This window comes from Hydra vulgaris, chromosome 02 (assembly GCF_038396675.1).
Source record: "Hydra vulgaris chromosome 02, alternate assembly HydraT2T_AEP".
In the NCBI taxonomy this organism is placed as follows: Eukaryota; Metazoa; Cnidaria; class Hydrozoa; order Anthoathecata; family Hydridae; genus Hydra; species Hydra vulgaris.
Genome location: NC_088921.1, coordinates 23,379,135 through 23,403,372, shown reverse-complemented (window position 1 = coordinate 23,403,372; position 24,238 = coordinate 23,379,135). Strand labels below are relative to the sequence as shown.

At 26.2% G+C, this 24,238-nt stretch overlaps 1 protein-coding gene across 1 annotated transcript in view; it reads right to left on the bottom strand.

The window, feature by feature from the left end:
* Positions 1–23,920, bottom strand: part of LOC100212246 (RNA-binding protein 26) — a 30,528-nt gene extending 6,608 nt beyond the window's left edge. Inside the window, exons 1-10 of the mRNA XM_065790331.1 lie at positions 23,785–23,920; positions 18,526–18,644; positions 18,261–18,376; positions 10,191–10,704; positions 6,845–7,213; positions 5,879–6,468; positions 5,522–5,683; positions 4,575–4,709; positions 4,356–4,430; positions 1,147–1,212 (exon numbers count right to left, since the gene is read on the bottom strand). Of these exons, the coding sequence (XP_065646403.1) occupies positions 1,147–1,212; positions 4,356–4,430; positions 4,575–4,709; positions 5,522–5,683; positions 5,879–6,468; positions 6,845–7,213; positions 10,191–10,704; positions 18,261–18,376; positions 18,526–18,644; positions 23,785–23,843 (2,205 nt within the window). The 5' untranslated portion in view covers positions 23,844–23,920. The remainder of the gene's footprint in view (positions 1–1,146; positions 1,213–4,355; positions 4,431–4,574; positions 4,710–5,521; positions 5,684–5,878; positions 6,469–6,844; positions 7,214–10,190; positions 10,705–18,260; positions 18,377–18,525; positions 18,645–23,784) is intronic.
* Positions 23,921–24,238: the final 318 nt, after the last annotated feature.

Sequence of the window (24,238 nt, the reverse complement as noted above, 5' to 3'; positions counted from 1 at the left end):
TCATTTTTTTTTTTAATAAAAAAATATTTATACAAAATAAAAAAAATAAAAATTTTTTTCGCCAATTTTTTGAACATGGTAAATTTTCAAACAAAATTAAAAAAAAAAAGGGTGGAAGATATTGGTAAATCCACCAAAGTTAATAATTACTTGAATCAGTACATGATGGAGCAACTTTTTTGTGCATTTATTATTTTTGTTGTTGTTGTTACGCAACGCTCTCTCAGCCCTATAGATCTAAAAAACAACCCTTGACAAACATCTTGTCTTTTTTCTTGTTATTTTTTCCATTATTTTTTCAGTTGCTTCCATAAAATGTTACAGTATTTTGTTACAGTAAATATTCTTCAGTAACTTGTACTTATACAGTACTAGAATTTACAAACATGCATAAAACTGAAACTGCTAAAACCTATTTTCCTACCTATTTTACAATAAAACCTGTTTTATTATAAAATATATATTATAATTAAAGATTTAAATTATATTAACTATTATTATAATATATACTAATTTTATTAACTATTATTATAATATATACTAACTATTTTAACATAATTAAATATACTTTAATTAAAAATTAAAATTAGTTTCAAAAATGTTTTCAAAATATTTTTTAAATCTTTGACTTTTAAAATTTAACAAAAAAATTTAAATGTCTTTAGTTTTTATGAGGTACTTGTCATAGATTTTAAAGTATACATGGCAACATGGACAAAAACATAGATTTCCTGGCTACATGGACAAAAACTACAAGAAACCAGTGGATGATATGTAAACTTAAATTGCTTGATATAAAGTTATTTATATGTAACCTTAAATTGCTAGATAAAAGGTGAGCATAAGTTAGGAAACAATCAATTAGGCAAATCACAAATTTTTAAGAACTTGCAAAACTTTAAGTTTTATAAAAATTACTTTTTACTTTTAAAACAACCTGCAACAAGCAATTGTCTCACCAAGTATACTCTTAAAACTCAAAGTCACCAAGTATACTCTTAAAACTCAAAGTCTCTAATTCTTACTGAGAAAACTAAAACAACTATTTTATTTAATATTGTAACATCAATTGTAATTATCACTCTCATATACAACTAGTTGATTATAATATAGAATACATCAGTTTCAAAATAATTAAAAATTTACCTTCAGTAACCGTTCTCTTTGTTCTTTTGTGAGAGACTTTCCATCTTGCAATTTTTTTAAAATTCCCTATAGGAATATGTTATATGTATGTTTCAAACGTAAAAAATGAAATAAAAAGAAAATAATTTTTAAACAAATATCAACAGGTATGTATCAGATAGGATGGGGTAAAATACCCCCAGCTACCCCGACATAGCTAAAGTATTTGAAAGAGTAGACTCATTATTTTTCTTTGGGATATTTACAGTACAAGAATGCAAAACTAGCACAGTGTCAATAACTACCATTATATAGCAGTATAAAGTATTTTTAAATAAATTTATATAAACTTTTTACACACATACATGCATATATATATATATATATATATATATATATATATATATATATATATATATATATATATATATATATATATATATATATATATATATGTATACATATATATATATATGTATACATATATATATATATATATATATATATATACATATATATATATATATATATATATATATATATATATATATATATATGAATCTCTTATTTGAAAAACCTCATGTATCAGTATTGAGTTATAAATGGAGTACTGTTCAGTAATAACTTACAACTAAAGCACTTAAGACCACTAGTACTATCTCTATGGAGTTATTCTTTTGATTTCGTCAAACTTATTTTTTTGGTTGTGTGGATAAGTAGGGTTTTACAAATATGTGAAATTCATATAAATATATAAAAAAAAATTGCCAAGTGTAATTTTTTTGTACTCGTAAAATTGAAATACATTATCAAAAGGCGTAATTATAGGAATTCATCATATCTTTGAGAGCAATCTTTTTCATTGCAAAATCGTAATATCAATCAATCTTTTAACTTTGAAGGCAATCAGGTATATTCTTAAGTATGGTGTAAATAATGCTTAAATGAAGTATGGTGTTGTTTTTTTGATTATAAAAAATACATTTTTGATTATATATATATATATATATATATATATATATATATATATATATATATATATATATATATATATATATATATACATATATAATATTGACTAGCTTTTTTTTTTTAATGTTTTAGAAAATTATTTTAATTGATTGTATTTTGTTTGCAGCAAATTTTAATACATAAAAAAAAATACTATTTAATAGTATTTTTTATGTATTAAATAGCTTTCACCTGTTGATTTTAAAAAGTTTCATTGTAATTGGTTGGACAAAAATAAATTAAGTAGTGGAGTGAAAAATTTTAAAAAATTAAATAATAACTAACCAATAATCATAGCGGATGACTCAAGTGAAACATTAAAAGTATTTTAGCTCCCCAAAGAGCAACCGGAAAAAAGCAAAAAGTTAAACCATTGCATTAGAAGAATAAACTTGTTCAAAATTCTTTTGTTTTTAATCATTTTGAACTAATAACTTATTAATATTACAACATTACACTGTTAACTTAGTTAAATAATGGTTAACAATTTTTTCTTGATTTAATTTTGTTGCTGTTGTTAATATTAGGTTGAATTTATTTTGAATTATTAAACTCATACATGATGTCATAATTGAAAAATGATTAGAACTATTAGTTTATCTTAGATATAAGAAATTCTTAAGAGTTTCTGAAAGGAAATTCTTCAAGCTTGTGTGCTTGATTTATTAAACTTTTTGAAGGTTTTCAAGTGGCATAGATTAAAATTATTTGTTTCCTTTTTTTGGGCTTGTTGCAATTACCTCTGAAACAACGCACCCTTCCATAAATAAAAAAATAGATCAAGTGAGGGCAAGGTTTAGGGTGATGGGGGCAATGATTAGGGTCAAATTCAAGGTAACAGTTGATCCAAATATGGTTAAAACAAGAGTAAGGTTATTCTAGCCTAATAGTTAATCCTAAACCTCAACCCAGACCTTGAGCCTCAAATAAACGCTTTTTTTAAATCTTTGGAAGAGTATGTCACATCAGACATACTTATTAGAGATGCATCAACCCAAGCTCAGACGTACTTGTGACAAACACAAAAAAGCAAATAAATACTTTTATTTGACGCCACTTAACTGAAGGATTACAACAACCAAAATGTTTTTAGTTTAATTTAAACCATTGTTTAAACAGTTTTTAATTTAAACCAATGTTTGAATGACAATTATGAAAAAAAGACATATTATTTATAAATGGAAAAAATACAGATAAAATTGAAAAAGAAAATTTAAAAATATGTTAAATTAAGCTGAGATTTTTAATCAAAAGGATCAGCAAAGAAAAACATGTTTTAATATAAAGTTAATAATTAAAACATTAAAAAATTTTTTTCATTAAGCTTAACAAGAGGGAATCATTAGAACAATATTAGATTAAAGTAAGACTTTGCAAAAGCTATAAACATAAACTTGTGCTGTCTGACTTTAGATTTAACAAAAAGTAAATAAGGATTATTAACACGGGGTATAAATGTTGGGTATCCAATAACACAAGGTTTAAATAATTAATGGATTATTGAGTATCCAATAAGTAAACAAAAAATTCCTTAAAAATGTTAATTTATAATAAAAGAATGATTTAAATATATATTTAAAGATTAAAAAATACTTAAGAATAATTTAAATATACTTAATTATAAAATTCTATAATTTACTATATTGATTAAAATATGTTTTTACTTCTATTTATATTTATATTTTTACTTCTATACTATTTTTTTTACTGTTTTTCTATTATTTACTTGAACAAAAAAAATTTTTGTTTGATTTCTCACTACTTAAAAGATTACTTAATTTTTAAATAATAGACTAATTATGCAATTAAAATGTATAGCATGGTCACACACAAATAATATTTTTTGCCAAATATTTTGCTTGAAAGACTTTACTTTTAAGACAAAATATTTATTTTTAAGATTTAAATTATATTTATTTTCCTTTTACACTTTAAAAAAAAAAGGAATTCCTTGTAAGTGCATTCAAGTATTGCATCAAAAATGAGCACAAAGCGCACATTAAGTTTTAATAAACACAAGTAAAAAGGCATACCAACCGTTTCATAAAATTTTTTAAAATTACATTGTATTTACTAAATTACAAGTTACTAATTTTATATATATATATATATACATATATATATATATATATATATATATATATATATATATATATATATATATATATATATATACACACATACACACGCACACACATAATAAATCAATACATGCGTACCTTTTGTTTTTCAAGTAACTCTTCATAATGAAATTGCTTTTTTTTGGCAAGATCCATTTTGAGCTTTTCTAATTCCTTTAGTATATCATAATATTAAAAACATATAAATTGATTTATAAAAATATAATTATATGCTTAACAGCAAATCAGAAAAATTCTTACTCATTAATCTCGAAATGTTTAAAAAATTAAAAAAGTTTTTTACTTTTTTTTACTTACCTTTTTTTTCTCTTGGTTTATAAAATTAGGATCTGTTTTTGGATTTCTGTAAACTAATTCATTTGAAGATGCAACTTTTTTTGGTTTTTGTGTTTTTTGTTCTACCGCCACTTCTTGGCTACTTGTATTTTTTACCTTAAAAAAAATTACATAAAAACTCATACAAAGAAAATAATTTGAATAAAAATAATTGTTTTTTTTTTTTGAAAAATAATAATAATATTAATAAGTTTAATCTTTCTTAATATTAATAAATTATTAATTAATATTAATAAGTTTAATCTTTCTTAATTTTAGTTTGACCTGAAGTCTGAGAAACAGCAGATGTTTACTAAGTCAAAAATGACAGCCATTTAAATCTACTGTCAAGATTATGAATTTTGACAAATTAAATTTTTAATTATAAAGTAATTTAATAACTTTACTTATAATTTTATTGTTATAACCTATCAAAATCTTTAAAACAAAACATGTGACTAACTTAAGCAACTTCTCTCTATACCTATCAAAATCTTTAAAACAAAACATGTGACTAACTTAAATAAATTCTCTCAAAAAATCATTTAAAAATATTTTCATCAAATGACACAAACATAACAACAAATTTATTACAAACAAAATTATTGAATAAAAAAATCCATAAATTAAAATCTTAACTTTTATGAAATTTATAAATAACTTATTGTCGATAAATATAAAAAATCATTTTCCATGCATAAAATTAATATACAGTATAACTAAATAAACAAATTTACAGTATAATTAATTTCACTCAAATAAAATGTTTATTAATATATAAATAATTAAATAAAAATACATATTAGTATATAGTACGTAGTCAAATTTTGCTGAAAAAAGAGGAAATAATACAGTGATATGCTTTTGATGCTTTTTAAACGGAACAACAAATTTTATAAATCTCTGACAAAATACACTAATTAACTTACTGCTTGTTGATTGTTATTTTTTTGTTGTCTGTTAGGATTATGCCAAAACATTTTGATAAACCGATTGCCAAGTATAGCTTCAGGAGAATTGTAAGCAGAATTTGCCTGCTGATATGTTGCAAATTCTACTAAGGCTGCTTGTTGATCATTATCAAATGGAGTCTAAGAAAATAATAAATAAAACAATAAATAACATCTACAATACCAAAAGCCTATATTTACATATTATGATATACAAATTAATTTTATGAAAATAATATTGAATAAACAAAAAAGTAATTACAAAGTAAACAAATATATAGATGAAAAATGAAAAAAATTGTATTTGTTGTTTTTTAATTTTAAAAATGTATGAACCTGTATTTTTGTAATGACACCAAATTTCTGAAAATGCTCACTAATCTTAACAATATTATTCAAATTTGAGGGAATTTTGCGAATTTCCAACACAGTTTTGTTATGAAATGGCTGTCTTAACGGTATTTGAACAGCAGCTTGTTGTTGCTGCTGTTGTTGATGTGCAAGTATTGTTGTTGCTTGCTGTTGTTGTAGCTGCATTTGAATATGAAAGGCCTGTTGCTGCTGTTGATGCTGTTGTTGATTTGGTAATGATATAGGAAGATACGTCTGCTGAAGTATATCGGAACCAGGAACATTTTGATACATTTGAAATGTTTGATTTTGCGGTTGCATTGTATTCAATTGACTATTTAGTTGAAATATGTTACTTGGTTGTGTACCAACAATAGGTGTTAAGGGTACATTACCCAAAGCAATTTGAATAAGTTCATTGTGTGTTTTATTATCAGATTCAGCTCTTTCAAGTTTAGAAGAAAAAGAACCATCACTTTTCATAATACAAGATTCTGTCGCTTCAATAGCAGGAGCTTCAGGATTATAGGCTTCACCAGCATTAACTAAGTGTTGTTTTGATCCAGACATCAAAACTACAAAAAATACCAATAAAAATAAAGTAATGATGGATAAGAAAGATAAATAAAAACTAAAATTTGAATAAAAATAAAATATTATAATAAATTAAATCAATAATAACAACAACCATAATAAAACTAATCACAATAATAACAATAATCATCATCATCACCATAAAAACAAAACTATTATTGCTATTAATTTCAATAAAAACAATAATTATTATTGCTATTAATTTCAAAAAAGTTGGAATTTAGATTACATAGTTTCATAATATGAGGAGTGCTAATGATAGCATTATATTAGAATAATCAATTCAAAGCTTTTTTAAAATAATGTTAGTTTATTTTTCTTCATTTATATTGCGTTTTAGACTAACAAGATTTTTACCTGGAGAATTATTTTTTATGAAAGCAAGTGAATTCCGAGGCCGAAATATAGGGACTTGATTTCTGTTAATTTCAATAGGTGATGGAATCGGTGTTTGCTTTTGTATATGAACTGTTGTCAACCCAGTATTAAGTGATAAAGCACCAGGAACTGCCGACTGTAGAGGACGCATTGGGTGTGAAGGTAACATATTGGGAAGAAATTGAAGGTGTTGAGGAGGTTGAGGCTGTTGTGTAAAATTTTGATGAGGTTGGATTGAAGGTAGACCAGCTAAAGTAAGCATCTGTGGCAAATTAGTATCATCAACCTCTAAAGGATCATGTCCATGATCATATGGACAAACTTCGCCGAGCATACAAAATCCTTTTTCTAAAATAATTATTAATATTTTCTGAGTTTTAAATTGAAACATATTTTAAACTAAAAAAACATTAACAAAACAAAATAATTATAATTATTTTTATGTAAATATAGTTACTATTGTGTAAAATATGTTTAAAATTTTTTTCTATATGTATACTAAGCATTGATTTTATTTGAAACATTCTATTTATAATTTATTAAATAAAACATTTTTTTTTAATTTATTTGAAATAGAATTTCAAATAAATTAAAAAAAAATGTTTTGCAATAAAAATGCAAATAAAATTGTGCATGCCTGCCTAGTAATGCTCGTGGTAAATTACAAACTGTGATTTACCATGATTTATGTCGCCAATAAATATTAAGACGCTTATCAAGAAAAAAATTGTCAAAATCAATATATAAGTATATATGTATATATATACTTATATATTTAAAGAAAAGAATTATTTAAAGAAGACTTATAAAACTGTAAATTTTAAGAGTTGGGAAAACTATATATATGCTATATATAAACAGGGTGCTCCTATAGTATTTTTCTGATTCAAGAAATTTACTTAGAAATTTATTTAGAAAGTGATCAGATTTTAATAAATTAATAAATTTTAATAAATTAAAATAAAAGGAACTAAAAATAAAATAAAAGTTTTTTTTTTTTTAAACTTTTAAAAATAATACTATACTAATTATTTAATAATAAGTTAATAAAAATATCATATTTCAAAGATTATTGAATTTAACCATCTTTTTTTTTTTAACAATTTTTTATGCATTTGCATAGTGCGAGAAAATTGATGATAGTTAATATGCAAAGAACTATTTGGGCAAATTAATGATAATTAATATGACCTAATAATTATAAACTGTTATCCATTAATACTAAATAGTGAACTTTTCTCAATTTAGCTCGTTAAATTTATTTACTAATAAAAAAAACTTGAATAAATTAAAATAAAAGGAACTAAAAATAAAATAAAAGTTTTTTTTTTTTTAAACTTTTAAAAATAATACTATACTAATTATTTAATAATAAGTTAATAAAAATATCGTGTTACTGATGTTGTTAAATGCACAACATGATAATTATAATAAACATAATATATCTATATATTCTATTAGATTATATATATTTTATCAAAACTTAAAAATTCTTTTCAAATCTTTTAAAAGTGTTTTTAATATGCAAACAAACATTACTTCACTTAAAAGAAAAAAAGATATTTTAAAAAAAACCACGCTATAGACGAAAGCAATTGTAACATTTTTCTGTTGTTTATTTAAAAACAAACGTTTGCACATTTGTAGATTTGCCGCGCCCTGTTGAGTGATATGCCAACATTGAAGATGCTACATTCAGGCAGACCTCCTAATGAACAATCAGCTAAAAACGTTGAGCTGGTCAGGCAAAGTAAGATAACCCTGCAGATAACCCTGAAGCATCAACAGAAAGAAAACACAGCTGGTCATAATGCAAAGCTTAATTGTTCAGATTTTGAAAAAAAATCTGCATCTTAACACTTACGAAATTCAGTTGGTTACAAAAATTTTTACAAAATTCAGTTGGTTATTAACAGCCCCACTGCGGCAATGTTAATAATAAATAAATTGGTATTAATAAATAAATATCATTAACGATGATAACATGAGTTCAACAACAGTAGAAAATTTGTTTACTCTTTAAGTTAGTTTTTAAACTTTTATTTTCATATTTATATTATAACACATAAATTTTCTTTTTATAAAATTTTTGATTTCGGGACACAGGTTAATAACAGTTTTTACTGAAATGCTAATCCTGTATGAACATTTGTTTAATAAAGCAATAATTGCGTTTGGAGTACTGCAAAGCATTCGAAAATCTCGCAGAGGATGAACAACAATTTTTGGATCATTTAATGATGATTGGATCAACTGAATGGATTTGTAAACAAGCAAAACTGCAGAATTTGGAGGATCCTAAAAATATCCAACAAAGTTTATTACACCCTGATTCCTGTAACTGTTTAGTGCGGCATAACATCACAGAAGATTTATGGATCATTTTTTTTAAAAGATGATACTGGTAAAATATTACCATCAATGGAGATTGCTACAGAACAATGCTTTAAGACTTCTGTTTTCCCCAATTGCAAACCAACTGCAACAATGATATATGGTCAACAAGATGGTACTACAACCCACACCACTCCTGAGAAAACAAACTTTGCTGCAAGAAAAAATTTTAAATTGTATCATTGCGTCAAACCGTGTCTTGAAATGACTGCTAATATCGCCAGATCTGACAGTTCCAGACTATTTTCTGTGGAGATATCTAAAGAATAAGATCTATATCAACTAGCCAATGACTTTATAGAAGTTGAAAACCAACATTCTAGCAGAAATTACATAAATTACGTCCCAACTTCTGCTTGAATGTAGCGGAATGTTGAACTATAAGATAATATATAACAGTTTAATTAAATTTAAATAAATTAATATATATATAATTTTATTATATTTATAATTAGTTATTATAAATCCTTGTTTTTTTTAATTTTAAAATTGTTATTATTTTCCTTAAAGTTATAAATTACAATATTTGTACATTAAAAAAAATATGTACATAAAAATAAAAAGTTAATTTTAAAGAAACTTGTTTTAGAGCTAGCTTTGTGCTTCAAGCCTTTTCTAATTTGCTTTACAAGCTTGTGCCTTTTAAAACCTAAATTAAATGGTGCGACATTATATTTATATCGTTGTATGTAAGTGTAAAGAAAAACTTGCTTATGTTTTAAATAAATTAAATCAAATCATTAATTAAATTTGCATTTTATACACAAAAAAAAACATTAAGAAAGAAAGGACCAAAAATCAAATCTTTACAGATTTTTTGCACATTAAATCTAATAAATATATAAAATTTACTAAACACAATTATGAATAAAATATAATTACAAATATAATTTTTATTTAAATTTTTAAAATTTATTTTGATAAACTTTACCTTCATAGTCTCTACATTTATCTTTTTCTTTACGCCTAGGCCTTCTCTCTCTACTTTTATTTTCATGCTCTCGCCTTGAACGGTCTCTACGTGAACTCTTTGAATGACGACTTATTCTATTAGGAGATAATCCATGACGAGAAGAATGTCTACGTCTTGCTTGACCAGGAGAAGCACTTTTTAATGATTTATCAAGCGAAACTTCTTTGGACAAATCTTTTTCATTTACAGTTCCATTTCTGGGTTTAAGAACAATAGATTCTTTAAAAGTCTTTTTATTTTTATCAGTATTTGCTTCATTTGGGTCTAATTTAGAATCATTTGGGAATTTAGAATCATTAGAAACTTGTTTAACTTCTAATATTTCTCTAGAACTATTGTTCACTATCATCTCAGTTTTACCAACATCACTTTTGTTTTCAGTTTTTTGAACTTTTTCTATCTCATTTTTATCATTTTCATCAATTGACTTTCTTTTGCTTCCCTTCTGTTCATTATTAACAATTGTCTTCACCTAATTAAAAAAGAAGATAAACTTAATATTGTACAAATGACCATACATTGATTTTATACATACATGATCATACATTGATCATACATCTTATTGGTAAGACTTATTTTGTAAACATTGTTTTGAAAATTCTTTAAGATACTTTTAAATAGTCAACCAATTAACTACTAGATTAAATATAATAGCTGGTTAGAAAAATTAATTAAGAAATCAAAAATCTTTATTTGGTTATTAATGGTTTATTTAGTTAAATTATACTAGTATAAACTTAATTTATGTCTTAAAAAATGTCTTAATTTAAATAGCAAGAAGAACACAAATGGACACCACATGACTGATATTACTAACTTTTGGATACCACATGACTGATATTACCAACTTGTGGGAAGTGCGTTAGTTAGCTTTGTGTTAGTTAGTGTGTTAGTTAACTTTTACGACAATGATAGGTTGTATCATTTCACAATTCATTTTGTTTCCACAAGGTTGTGACCATACAAGTAATCATTTGTTTAATATTTAGGTAGCAGAATAAAACAATAACATTTAATACCATAGGCGCATTTCTTGCTGTTCTTCATTTTGAACATACTTTGATTGGATGGTATCTTCATGCCTAACCTTCTATGACTGACATACAATTATTCATGTTTATACAACAGTAGCTGTTAAGAAGTTTATACAACAAGTAACTGTTAAGAACAACCCTGCCAAACAAAAAAAGGCCATATTTGTTGTCCATTTTATTGTTTTACATTCAGCCAAATACAAATAGTTTGTTATAGCGTTAAATCAAGTGCATCACTCAAATCAACACTACCCATGGTTTAATGGTAGAGGGAAATAACATTTGCTTTTAAAACCAAGGTACCTAATCTGTTACAAAATTAAGTAGAATCTACTTTAGAAACAGTAGGTAGACAAAAGTACTTTTAAAAAGTATTAAAATTGGGTGTAATTGTATGCTTATATAGATTAAGCTGTAAAGAATAGACCACCAGGGTTTTAGTTATCTCCAAAAATAGTGATCTACAAATCTGACACCTCTTCAACATTACTATTTGAACCAGAGTTTAACCAGAGTTCATAAAAATAATAATAAGTACTAATTATTATTGAACAAATTTATGAAAAACTTTTAAATAAAATTTAATGTGCAAATGAACTATCATCATATTTTGTACTGAGTAAAAAAATCTTTGTTTATTGTCACTCACTTAAAAATAAAATATTTTAAATAAATCTTTAAAATTAAAATATAACTATTTTAAAAATAAGATTATAGTTTACAAAAAAATGTGCTTAGTACCATTAATAAACAATGAAAACTGATAATTTAGCAATAAAAGTCAGTTTTAAAAACTACTTTTTTAAGCCATAAGCCCTCTTTAATAAAAAGCCATGACCATGGCTCTTCACGTTGAGTCATGACCATGGCTCTTCATGTCGAGCCATAACCATGGCTCTTCATGTCGAAATGGTTAAACAATAACTTTAACTTAGGTAAAATAAGATTTTAGATTAATAAAATGTAATAAAAAGAATTGTTTACAAATTTAAATAAATTATACAAAACTTTTCAAAAAGTAGAAAACTTTTTTGTTAGTAAATCTAATAACAGAAAATAAAAAAAAATAAAAAAAACATGAAGACAGGAACGAATTCCAAAGAACTGATGCTCAAAGGAAAAGGCTAGATAAAAGAATAAAAAATTTTGAATTGATCAAATACATTAGAATTAAGTTCAAGAAAAAAGGACAACTAAAAGTAAAAACAACTTTACTAAATTTACGAAATAAAAATTTTACCAAAGCAAAAACAACTTCATTGAATGACATATGAAGTAAAATAGTGTTTTGGTAGGTGGAATATGGTAGATGATACAGGAATATGGTAGATGATACAGGAATATGGTAGATGATACAGGAATATGGTAGATGATACAGGCCTTCACAGGAAGTTAAAAAATAAATAGTATACATAAGGCAAAACTATAAAGAAATTAATTATTTATAGATTTTCCACAATTATCACAATTTATCACAATTAGGAATATAATAGTTTTCTTTCTAATTACATTTAAAATATTTCAAATATGAATTATTTATGTAAGTTACATACAATAAAAAACTGTTAGTGTATGTTTAAGAAAAATAAAAAAAGTAAAAAAATTCAAATGACTGAAAAAACATAACAAAAGAATTAAACAAAATAAAAATAAAACGATTTACAATTTTTTTTTGATTTACAATTTTTTTTTTTTTAAAGCTAACTCATAAAAGTAACTCAGAAAATAATTTTTTTAGTTTGTTTTATTTTGTTATGTGAGAAATAAATTTTTCTTTTGTTTTTTTTAATTTTCTTGAAACATGGAAAAATGACTTGAAAAAAAAAAAGATGTAAAATGACAATGACGGTATGTCCATTCTACTGCAAATCAAATAGTTGCACAAGGAGTTTTAATTCCATTAAAAATAGTAACTATTGCACTGGCTTATGAAAAAATTTTTTTCATACTGACAAAAAAAAGTCATATAACAGTGTGCGATCCACAGTAACCGTCAGGTTTTAAATATATTCCCACATCAGATTTTATTTATATATATTTACTGTGTCTTAATGAACCACCATAAATTTGAAAGAAAAGTTATTTAGGCTTATTTTATCTAAATGTGTTATACTATTTATATTACTAATTTGCATAGTTTTATATAAAAAGAATAATGGATTTAAGTAGTCTTTTTTAATTTACAAGGTCATTGAAATTCAATTTTGCTCTAAACCATAAAAAGTAAATTATTCTGAATTAAGAAATATTTTTTTGCTTAGATAAACGGCCAAGTTATCAGAAGAACTTCAGATATTTTAGAAATATCAAAAGATAACAAAATTATTACTTCTGGGTTAAATATAAGATAAAAATGTAAGTGTTTAATATGTTGTGGAATTGTTACGCAAGGAATTATTCACCTTTGTGGGGATGTTCAAGCTGTAAAAAATTTAGTTAATGCAGCATATGCATTGGGATCAGCAAGTGCAGATTGTGTTGCTTCAAGTATCCTAAATACTAAAATGCAAAATGAAAATATTTTTAGAGGTGAAAAATTTACAATTGCTACTCATGGGAAACCATGAGTAGCAATTGTAATGAGTATTGTAGATGGGACAAAAAAAGTGATTGTGCAAGTTTAAATCAAGTGCCTTTTGGAACAATTATGGAGCTTGTAAATGTTTAGAACTATCCCAGTGTAAAATCAAAAAACTGTGTTCTATATATAAAAAGAATCTTGGGTTTCAAAGTAGTATTGAAGAAAATATATTTAAAAAATTAGAAACTTTAAAAGCTGAAATGAATGATTATTTTTATGTTAAGAAGAATTTTTTGAAGCTGGTGATATAGTAAATAAATCAATGGTTTATATAAAGAATATTGATGAACTTATACATGTTATAATTACTGAAAGAAAAACTGACCCTCTTTCTACAATTATAAGGGTGGCTGTGGATTCTAGTCACAATGAGTCACAATGAATGTTTTTAATCCGCATGATAAAACAAGCAGCCAACCTGACCTTCATGATGCTGGAGGTGAAGGGCTGTTTATTATTGCTATTGTAGAAGGAATATCTGAACACAATGGAAATCTTAGAAAGTTAGTTGATCCTCTTAATCTTTAAAATATTAAGTATTCTGTTGCATTCGATTTAAAGTGTGCAAACTCAATGTTTGGCATTACAAGCCAAGCTGGAAAATATAGTAGTTTGTGGTGTGAAGAAGAGAGTCTTTTGGATTGTGGAGTAAAACGAACTCTTGGTTCTCTTGATTATAAATACAGTAAATACGTAGAAGCTGGAAAACCAAAATCAAAGATGGCTAATTATAAAAATGTAATTAATCCAAGAGTTTTATATCTTGAAGAAGATCCGGATACAATTATAGAAAATTTAGCTCCAATACCTGAGTTGCATATATTAATTGGAATAGTTACAACTTTTGGAAAGCTTTTATCAAAACTATGGCCTGGCTTTGAACAATGGTTAAACTCAAACTATATATTTTTTAGAGATTACCATGACATTGGGTTTGATGGCAATAATGCCAACCCATTTTTAGATAAGTTAGATGTTCTTGCTCATGATTTTGCTGATTAAGGAAAACTTTATTTATTTCCAGTTATTGAATGTTTAAGAAAGTTTAAAGCAGTAAAGCAAGCTAACTTAGGAGAAAAAATTATTGGTGATATGGAATCTGCTGTTATGGAATTTAAGACGGCTTATGCTAATTTAATGGAATATATTAATCATTATTTTGAAAATATTTCTTTAAATATAACACAGAAAGTTTATATTGCAATTAACCATATTGTACCATTTCTAAAAAGTACCAATACTGATAATGGACTAGGACTTTACTCAGAACAAGCAGGTGAATCTGTTAATCATGTAATTTTAACTTAGTCTAAATATTTGTTCACATTAAATCCATTTATTATATTTTGTTATTGTTTTTTACCTCAACTTTTTTGCTATGTTAGCTGTTGGAGCATATATGTTCAAACACTTTTTAATGCATTTATAATATAAGTATACACAAGCATAGAGTAAAATTAGGTTAAGGCATGTGATAAATTTTATTTTTTCCTAAAATTATGTGAAATACATGAACTTCAATAATATTACCAATGTACCGTCCCTCCCATTTTAATAAAAAGTCAAAATGTGTAAAATTTTTATTTTAACCATTTCTATGGAGGTTCTCAATACCCTTACTTAATTTAACTACAGTTTTATTTCTTAATAACAAAAAAAAATGGGTGTGGGGACACTTCAAACCTGGCGGTCACTGTGGTTTACAGTGGATCTTATGCTATTATATGACCACACAAACATTAACTTTGTTTTGACAATTTGACCATGTTGTTAACATGTTTTTAGAATTTAAACATTTTAAAAATGGGCCAAAAACAAAATCAGTAAAAAAAACCATTTCTTAATCTATTTCTTATGACAATGAAAAAAACTTATATAGACTTAACTAAAAAAAAACTTTAAAAAAAATCTTAAAAAAAGGGAAAATAAAAAGAACTTAATTAAAACTAAAACACAAAAAATAAAATTAAAACTCAACTAAAATAAAACACAAAAAATAAAACTTTGAATCTTTATTCTTCACTAATTTTTTATAATATTATGGGAAACCATTTTAAAGTAAAAACTTTCTTTCAATGATTGTTTAACAAATACACAAATTTAATTTATATTATTGTTGTTTTTTTTTTACTAATTTAAAAATAGCAAGCTTCTAGCTTTATGCATTTAAAAAAAAATAAGGAAAATATAAGTCTTTATTAATGCACTTACTTGTTTTCCTTTTTTTTCCTTCTTACTTTGAATGTTTTTTTTTAAGATTAACATTTATAATAAAAAATTATATATAAATAAAAAAATTATCTATATATAATATTCAATACTTTAAATAAAAAATTATTAGCAGTGATTTTAAAAGCTTTTTAATAATAAAAAAAAACATTAGCAAAAATTTAAGTTATTTAATCGTAACTTTCAAAAACATTTGTGGTTTTTTTTCTATGGAATTTTTTTAATCTTTTTGAGTGTATTGATTTGAATAATTTTTTACAAATTTATCATAAGTAAAGACATAAGTTTTAGTGCTATTTATTTCTAACGTTTAATTCTAATGTATAAATATAATACAAAATCATAATTATTCAGCGCGATCTAAAATGTAAATAGCTGTGGTCAAACCTTCAAAACAAAGTTATTATTTGCATGGTCATATTATGGTAAGCAATTGCAAGCCTTCCTGTGAAGGTCTGATGATAGCTCATCTAAGCAGCAACCATAGTAGTAATTGTAGAAAAAAGATTATGTGAACAATCAGATTACAACCTTATTATAATATAGAGCTTCCCCACATTTTAATAAAGTTGCATTTCATTACAGCTAGAGCAAGTCCAACTATATTTACAAGATCTTTTTGAATCTTTTCTAAAAAAAAGCTACATTTTTTTCAGTAATTTAGAGAGTAGGGTTCAAATACGTATTAGTATTTGGTAAAAATGGGCTTTTTGAGATGTATTTGCAATTCTATAAACTAGGTTAACTTGTGCAATTCTATAAACTAGGTTAACTTGTGCAATTCTACAAACTAGGTTAACTTGTGTTTTTATGGAAAATACCAAAAGATTTGTTATTTTTTTTCATTTTTAACATTAAAATTGATTAAAATTTTTTTTAAGGGATATTTGCTAGAAGACTTAATTTTATTTAGTAGATCGTTATATTGTTTTATATACCATCTATCGTTTTATTGGTCTTGTCTCGAAAGAATCTTTATAATTTTTCTTAACCTAAAGTACAAATATTTGTACAAGATTTGTAGAAAATGCCAATTGCAGGTATTTGTGTTTGATTTTGTATTTGGAATCTAGAACTAATGTATTTGTATTTGATCAAATATTTGACCTCAACCCTGGTAATGTAAATGTACTTTATTTATAAAAAATATCTTAGCAAAGTTTGTATTTGAAATCATTTGTTTGCATTTGAAATCAAATCTAAAGCTGCCATGTTTAAACACATGAGCAAAAAGAATTATACAGAGAATAATTTTTGTACTTTTGTTTGTAATAATATGACAATGAATAATGTGTTAAGATAAATTTAAGTCTTTGATTTATCTCGGTCAGAAGATTATTAAGGGTTTAAGCACTGACTTAGCTTAGATGAGATTAGCAATCAGTCTGGTAAAGTAGATAGCTAATAACAGGACTTTAATTTTGCAGAATTTGGGAATTTAACCACTGGTGAAAACCTAAAGAATTTAGGAATAATTGTGAAAACTATTGTTAGTGTTCATATACCTAATTGTTTTGATAGCTGTTTAAATTAAAATCAAGTGGGGTTTAGGGACCTTGGCAATTATGTATCAACTAAAACCATTTAGAACTCAAGGTAAAAATGTTTTAGATATGCCAACAATTACCAACAATTAGGCAATCAGTATGGTATGCATATTCTGAAGCAATCTTACATCCATACTTTGCAGCAAAAATACAGAAGAAAAAAGTGAAGCTGTAAACAGATAGGAGGAGTAGGGGGTGAGGTAACTAAAGTTGGAAATACTAGTCTCAGAGTAAGAAGAACACCAGAAATAAATCCAAATTAATAATCAGGGATGCGGAGTCCCAAATGGACTCTGGCTTTATAACTTAATTTTTTTATGGTCTCTGGTGTCCAGAAACTCTAAACATGTTGGATGATTAATGATCTGCTACAATCTCTTACAAATCAGTGATTATACTGTACACATTCTTTATATATGTCGCCAAGCCCCTAATTATAAAATCAAATTTGTGAGCCTACAACAAGAAATGTAAAAATAACTTTTAAGTTTGTAAAAACTTAAAAGTTATTTTATGTGTGTAGATTAAAAACAATACAGTTAAAAGAAAAAAAAATGCAAAAAAAAAAAAAAATTATTATAGAGAAAACAAATAAAGCATTCATCATTTATAAATAAACAAAGAACAAACTACTCACAATAATACTATTTTCGTTAGCAACACGATTGTCATTAGTAACAATATCAGGATTTACAGGTAAATATGATTTTGTATCTAAACTTGAAAACAGGTCAGCAACAAACTTCTTTGTATCTAAAAGATAAATAAATGAATTAATTAAATGAATGAATGAATTGAAGGAAATATGAATATAATGATAATGTTGAATAAATTATAGATAACGTAGAAACCAAATTTTAAATTTGTTTATATAAGTTTAAATGTTTATGATGTTAACTTACTGTCACCCAAAAAAACATCAAGTTGATCTTCACAAAGAGCTTTTAGTTCAACTTGAACCTTGTCTTTCTTAATTAGAGCAATTACATACTTTGCAAGGGCTGCAGGATCAGCATCGCAACTAAAAAAAAAAATCTTGTTTAATGTGCCAAATTTATCAACTTCAATATGAATTTGGCACATTTTAAATTATCTAATTAAAATTGAATATGGTATTTTTTTATTATTTAAAAGGTAAAGGTTTCATCAAGAAACAAAAAAATTAGTTGCCCCCCTCCTTTGATTAGTGCCACCCCAAATCTCCTCCCCTCCTCACCCTCACCTTAGTGAGTGTGTGTGTGTGTGGGGGGGGGGGGGAGGATGGGCCCAGACCACTGATTACCCAATATAAAATAGAATTTAAAAAAATAATGGTTTCATTTTGAAAGTAATTTAGATATTTAGATAATAGGTTTCTAAATATCTAAATTAACTTAGAGACCTTCATTTGAACCATAATGAAGGTCTCTAAAAAGTTACTGCCCCCTTTATTTGTGCCCCTATCTACTATATAGACCAGATCAAGGAGAGGATAACCAACCATATCTTTCTTTTTATTAAGAAATGACTTATAATTAGTTGCACCCTTCACATAGGCCAGTTCGCAGATTAGAGGGCCAATGGTTTCTAGTAACACATTCATCCGTTGATAATTGAAAAATAGGGTTATTTAAAAATGCTGGCATTTTTGGTGTGGATTTGACAAGTTTATAATGTTTGTATTTTCAGATAGTTGGGTCTAATGGTCTTATATGCTGTTAATCTTAGATTAAAACAAAGTGTCAGGAAAATTTACAAGCGCCTCAAAATGGCTGAAAATTGGACTTCATAGGCAAGTGGACATTTTGCTTTTAGATATATTTGAGTTTTAAACTGCAATAAGGTGCCTATATTTTGCCCATTTATTGCAGACAATAGTAGCTAATCAAAAAACTTATCTGTAAATACTTGTGGATTAGTGTGATAACAAACAATTTTTTTTTTATGAAACCACTTGCAATCGAGGAAAGTTTATGAGTAATTAAAGAATATAAATTGCATTTTTGATTTTTTTTTAAAAAAGTCCCCCTTCTGATTGAGGAAGAAAAAGTGAAAAAAAATTTTCCTCTTCGGAAGAAAAAGTGAAAAAATTTTTTTTTTTTTAAAAATGACGTGTTTTTTGCTTTATTCAAAAGAGTAATAGTAATAACTAAGCAACTTTTATTAACAAATAAGATACAGAACAGCTAGCAATTTGTCCAAAATGTACAAGAAATGTTTAAAAAATAGTTTTTGCTATGAACTTCAGGTTCAAAAATTCAATTTTTCAAATTGATTTCGCATTAAGTTCCTCAATCAGTTTTACAGCACGTTCAGCAATTTGGTTAGATCTGGGAATGTCAATTGATGACTCTTTGACTGACCAATGCGTCTCCAAACACTTAACTGCTTTCTTGCATTTTATCTTCATGAGTGAGGTAAACAATTCATTGAAGGACGCTTCATTGTAGTGTTGCAAATGGAACCAAGCATTTACCCATTCGTAGCAGATGAAGTTGCATGCTGGAGCGAGGATACTGTGCCACTCTAGTATCAGAAATAATGCTATAATAGCATATATATCGCACAAGAGTTCCATCTTGCCTGGTGTAAATTTGAGAGTTTTTTCCAGCTGATTCTAGGCCAACGTGAAGTTGTTTTGTAATGACGATATGCCTGACATAGTTCATATAAGAACTTAAAATCATCTCGCCATCCAGGGTTCTCACCTGTGTTAACATCATCTGTCACAGGGAGGTGGTAATCAGCCTGAAGAGAGACATAGTTTTCTGTTAATTTGTTAATGAAGGAATAGTTGAGTTCTGGTTTGGTCGTTGGCTCTTGAATAAGAAAATCCATGACATGCTTCAGAAGGAGGTCGAGCACATGGTGCTGACAGCCAATATATTGTGGCTTCTGAAAGCCCTTGCTCAAGACATCATCCTGTATGAGCTATACATCCCGTGTAAACGACCAGTATTTACTGCGGTCGTGTCGCAGATTATTATGCAAATATTTTCCCAAGCATCGTATTCATCAATTAGCTGATGTAGTTCCTTGTGAATGGCCGCGGCAGAACCACTCTCACATTTAAGAATACTGAGTATGATTTCGGTTGTCAAATTTTTCAGCAGAACGACTTGATACTCTTCCCCTTGCATTCTTTTACCATCAAACTGGAGACAATAGGTATCTTTGCTTTGAAGTTTTTGAACAATTTTGGTTTTCATTTTCTGACACTGCCGGTTCCAAGTCAGACACCTGTCTGACTTGGAACCGGCAAATCCTGACCATGTTCAGCAATGGTTGCAAGAACGTGATGTGCTTTATGTGTAGAAATGTTGTTTTTCAGTACTAGTAAACCCGCTGTTGTAGTGCTTGATCTTTGGTATTTCAGTTTGCATTCAGGAGAAGATGACATAAAAGAAGAGGTTGGCGACTCGGGTGAAGAATCAGAGGTTTCAGAATCTGAAGATATTGAGTCACTTTCATGTGTTTGTGTGGGTTGGGATTGAAAACAGCTGGCTTGAGGTTGAGTTGTTGATAGTCAGATTCGTTTTCTTGGGTGGATTGATTCCAAAGGGGCTTGTTTGACCACTGAATAACCAATCTTTCCTCCACTCTTAACTTGCCTCTGGTAGAGCTCTTTATCCTTCGTGCTTTTCCATTCTCCATTAACGTTAGTGACATCAAATAACTGAGAAAGTGTTGCAGTGAATTTATCAGACGGTTTCTTTTTGTTTTTGTCATATAGATCAATCAAACTATTGAGCTTCTTTCTGATGAGTGCGCTGGATAATAGTGGAAAGTCTAGAAATTCCTTCCAGAGCAATTCTATATCCGTAATCATAATTTTGATTCGATCCAGTTGCTGTTTTTCGCTGTTGAACAGAAAAGTGAAGTTTCAAAGAATTTGACGGTTTGTCAGCATCCGTGTGAGATTGGTTAGCTTTTCAACAGATGGAATACTTGGATCCCTTTTCTGTTTAGAAAAGGAGGGTAGATTCTTCATCCAAATATAGCTGCTTGACTTTACACTGTTGCAGTGCAAGATTGTCAATAAAAGATATTTTATTGACAATCTTGCACTGAAAACAAAAATATTCAAACGAGTTCACACTTAACACGGTATAGCTGGGATCAAAACAAAGATATTAAACAACATCTATTAACAAACTACTAAACTAACAACCATCTGTAAATGTCTTGTTTATAAACAAATGGAAACAGCTGACTGGAATGTGCTTAAAAGCAGTATAGAACATCATATAAAAAGTCAGAGTGAAATTGAAACCGATAGTCAAACTGTGCGATGTGTGCACAAAAAAAATAAAAATGTGGGGGAACTTTTTTCAATTTTTTTAAAAATTGATGTTGCTGCTGTCATCTACCTACAATTGTTCCTCTGATGTAAAGGGTTTCAGTTTCGTAACGACAAATAATGATAATAGTTATTACCCTATTGTGGATGAATAAAATAATACTACAGTTAGTTTCATTTGGGGATATTTTAGCAATTTTAAGATTTTTTCCAAAGTTGAGGAGGTCATAATTTTTTTTCTAATTTAACACATGTTAATAAAAACCACATTTTTAAAGAGAGAACTATCCAGAAAATAGTTCTAGAAAAAATAAAACACTTGTTGAAAGTGAGAAAAAAGTTATACAGCCCTAAAGTAGTCTGTTTTGACCATTTGTAAATCGAGGGGGCCACTGTGTCATGTTCTGGGGCTATAATTTCTTAACTGTTGTACTTAGAGGTCTGAAATTTCAAATTTAACCTATCTACATAATGCACATAACAATATGTAAAAATCATGAAAATCAGAGATGGTGACCCACAAAGTTTTCTTCAAATTGGTTGAAATATAATGATTTGACCCAAATATTAATTTTTTAAAATATGATACATGTCAAGACATCATTTTTTCCACACAAAAAAAGATGGTAGGGCATTGGTTACATTAGCAAGTAGAATCAAGTTAAATCAAATTAATAGAGTAATTAAAGCTTATACTAATGAACTTTCTTTATTTTTTCTAATTGAGTAAATATAAGTTATCTTTGCTTCTTGAAAAACTGTGTCAATAATTTGCACTTCAATTGACACTTGATATAGTATAACATTGGAACCATTTCAAGTAATCTTTTTAGATGATAATAAAACAAGATTGACAACTAAAAAAGTACTTAGAATTAAAAAAATTAAATAACAATTGTTTCTGTGCCTTTTTGATTTTTTTACTTAAAACATCTTTAGAAATATATTATTTATATGTTTAGTGGCGTATCAGTAATAAAAAATAGGAAAAGAAAATAGAACCCATTTTTTATGTTCATTTATCAACTAATCACTATCTGGGCTGTCTTAACATCATCAGTGCCAAACAGAAATTTAGTACATTTAGAAATTTTTCTCTAAATAGATATTTAGGGAAAAACAATTACCTACTTTTTAATCGATTTTTTGTGTAATTATTTAGTAAAATGTACTTCTATAATGTAATAGAAAACTAGTTTATTAAATAAAATGCTGTTATCTCCTTAAAGTTTCATAAAACCAATAAATTTCTAACTATTGCTATCATAATTATTATCATTTCATTATAATTTATTACAACTATTTATTACAACTATTATAACAATTTTATTAAATTTTAATTGACTTATATACTATTAAAGTTGTTTCTAAAACATTTTATATTTACAAAATACATTATTTTCAATTCAAATTTTTTATAAAATACAATAGCATTATTTTAGGTTGCAAATAAAGTTATTTTAATATAAAATACACTTTGTATTAGTAAAATAAAATAAATAAAATAACTTTAGATTACTAAATAAATAAAATTAATAAATAAAATAACTTTAGATATACTTTTTTTTTCACTTATATTTTTATATATTAGAGTTTTTGATGCCACCAGCTATTTACAGTTTTGTCTTGGATTTAATTTATTGAAAAAAGAATAAATGTGTGGGTGAAAATTTAATAATAGTGTACAAACATGCTGGAAATCATTTAGTTAGAGATTTTTTTTTGGAAATTATTTAGTTAGAATTTTAATAGGATAGTTCCGATCCATACTAAAGTGAGGTGAGGGTGAGGGGAGGGGGTGGGGATAATTCTGATACAAAATATTAACAAATTATGATTCTTTCTTCAGTTAGTTATGATTAAAAATAAAAATTACTCTCACATTGGTTCCAACTTTTTAGAAAGCCAAAGTTTTAATGCATCCAAACCTTCAATAATCATATTTATACCTATTACTTTTTGCTTAGTTAATTTCTATGTTCTCAATTTTATATTAAATGCTACGATTCCTAAACAATATAAATTTGTAATAAAATTATAAGCAAAGTTATAGTATGACTCTAATGGTAGCAATATTGATGACAATGATGATAATAATAAATCTACAAAATTTCAAACCTAAAAATTTAAAATAAACATAAATTAAAATTTAGCTTCTATATTATCTAATAACTTGTAATTTATATCTAAAATATTTAAGTAAATAGGATATATAATAACTAAATATTGCAAAAGGGTCATTTGTACTACACTATATAGACCATGACGCAAACTTTTGTTTCCAATTAATCATAAAATTAATTTAAGTTGCATCTCTTCTTTTTTTTCCTACAAAT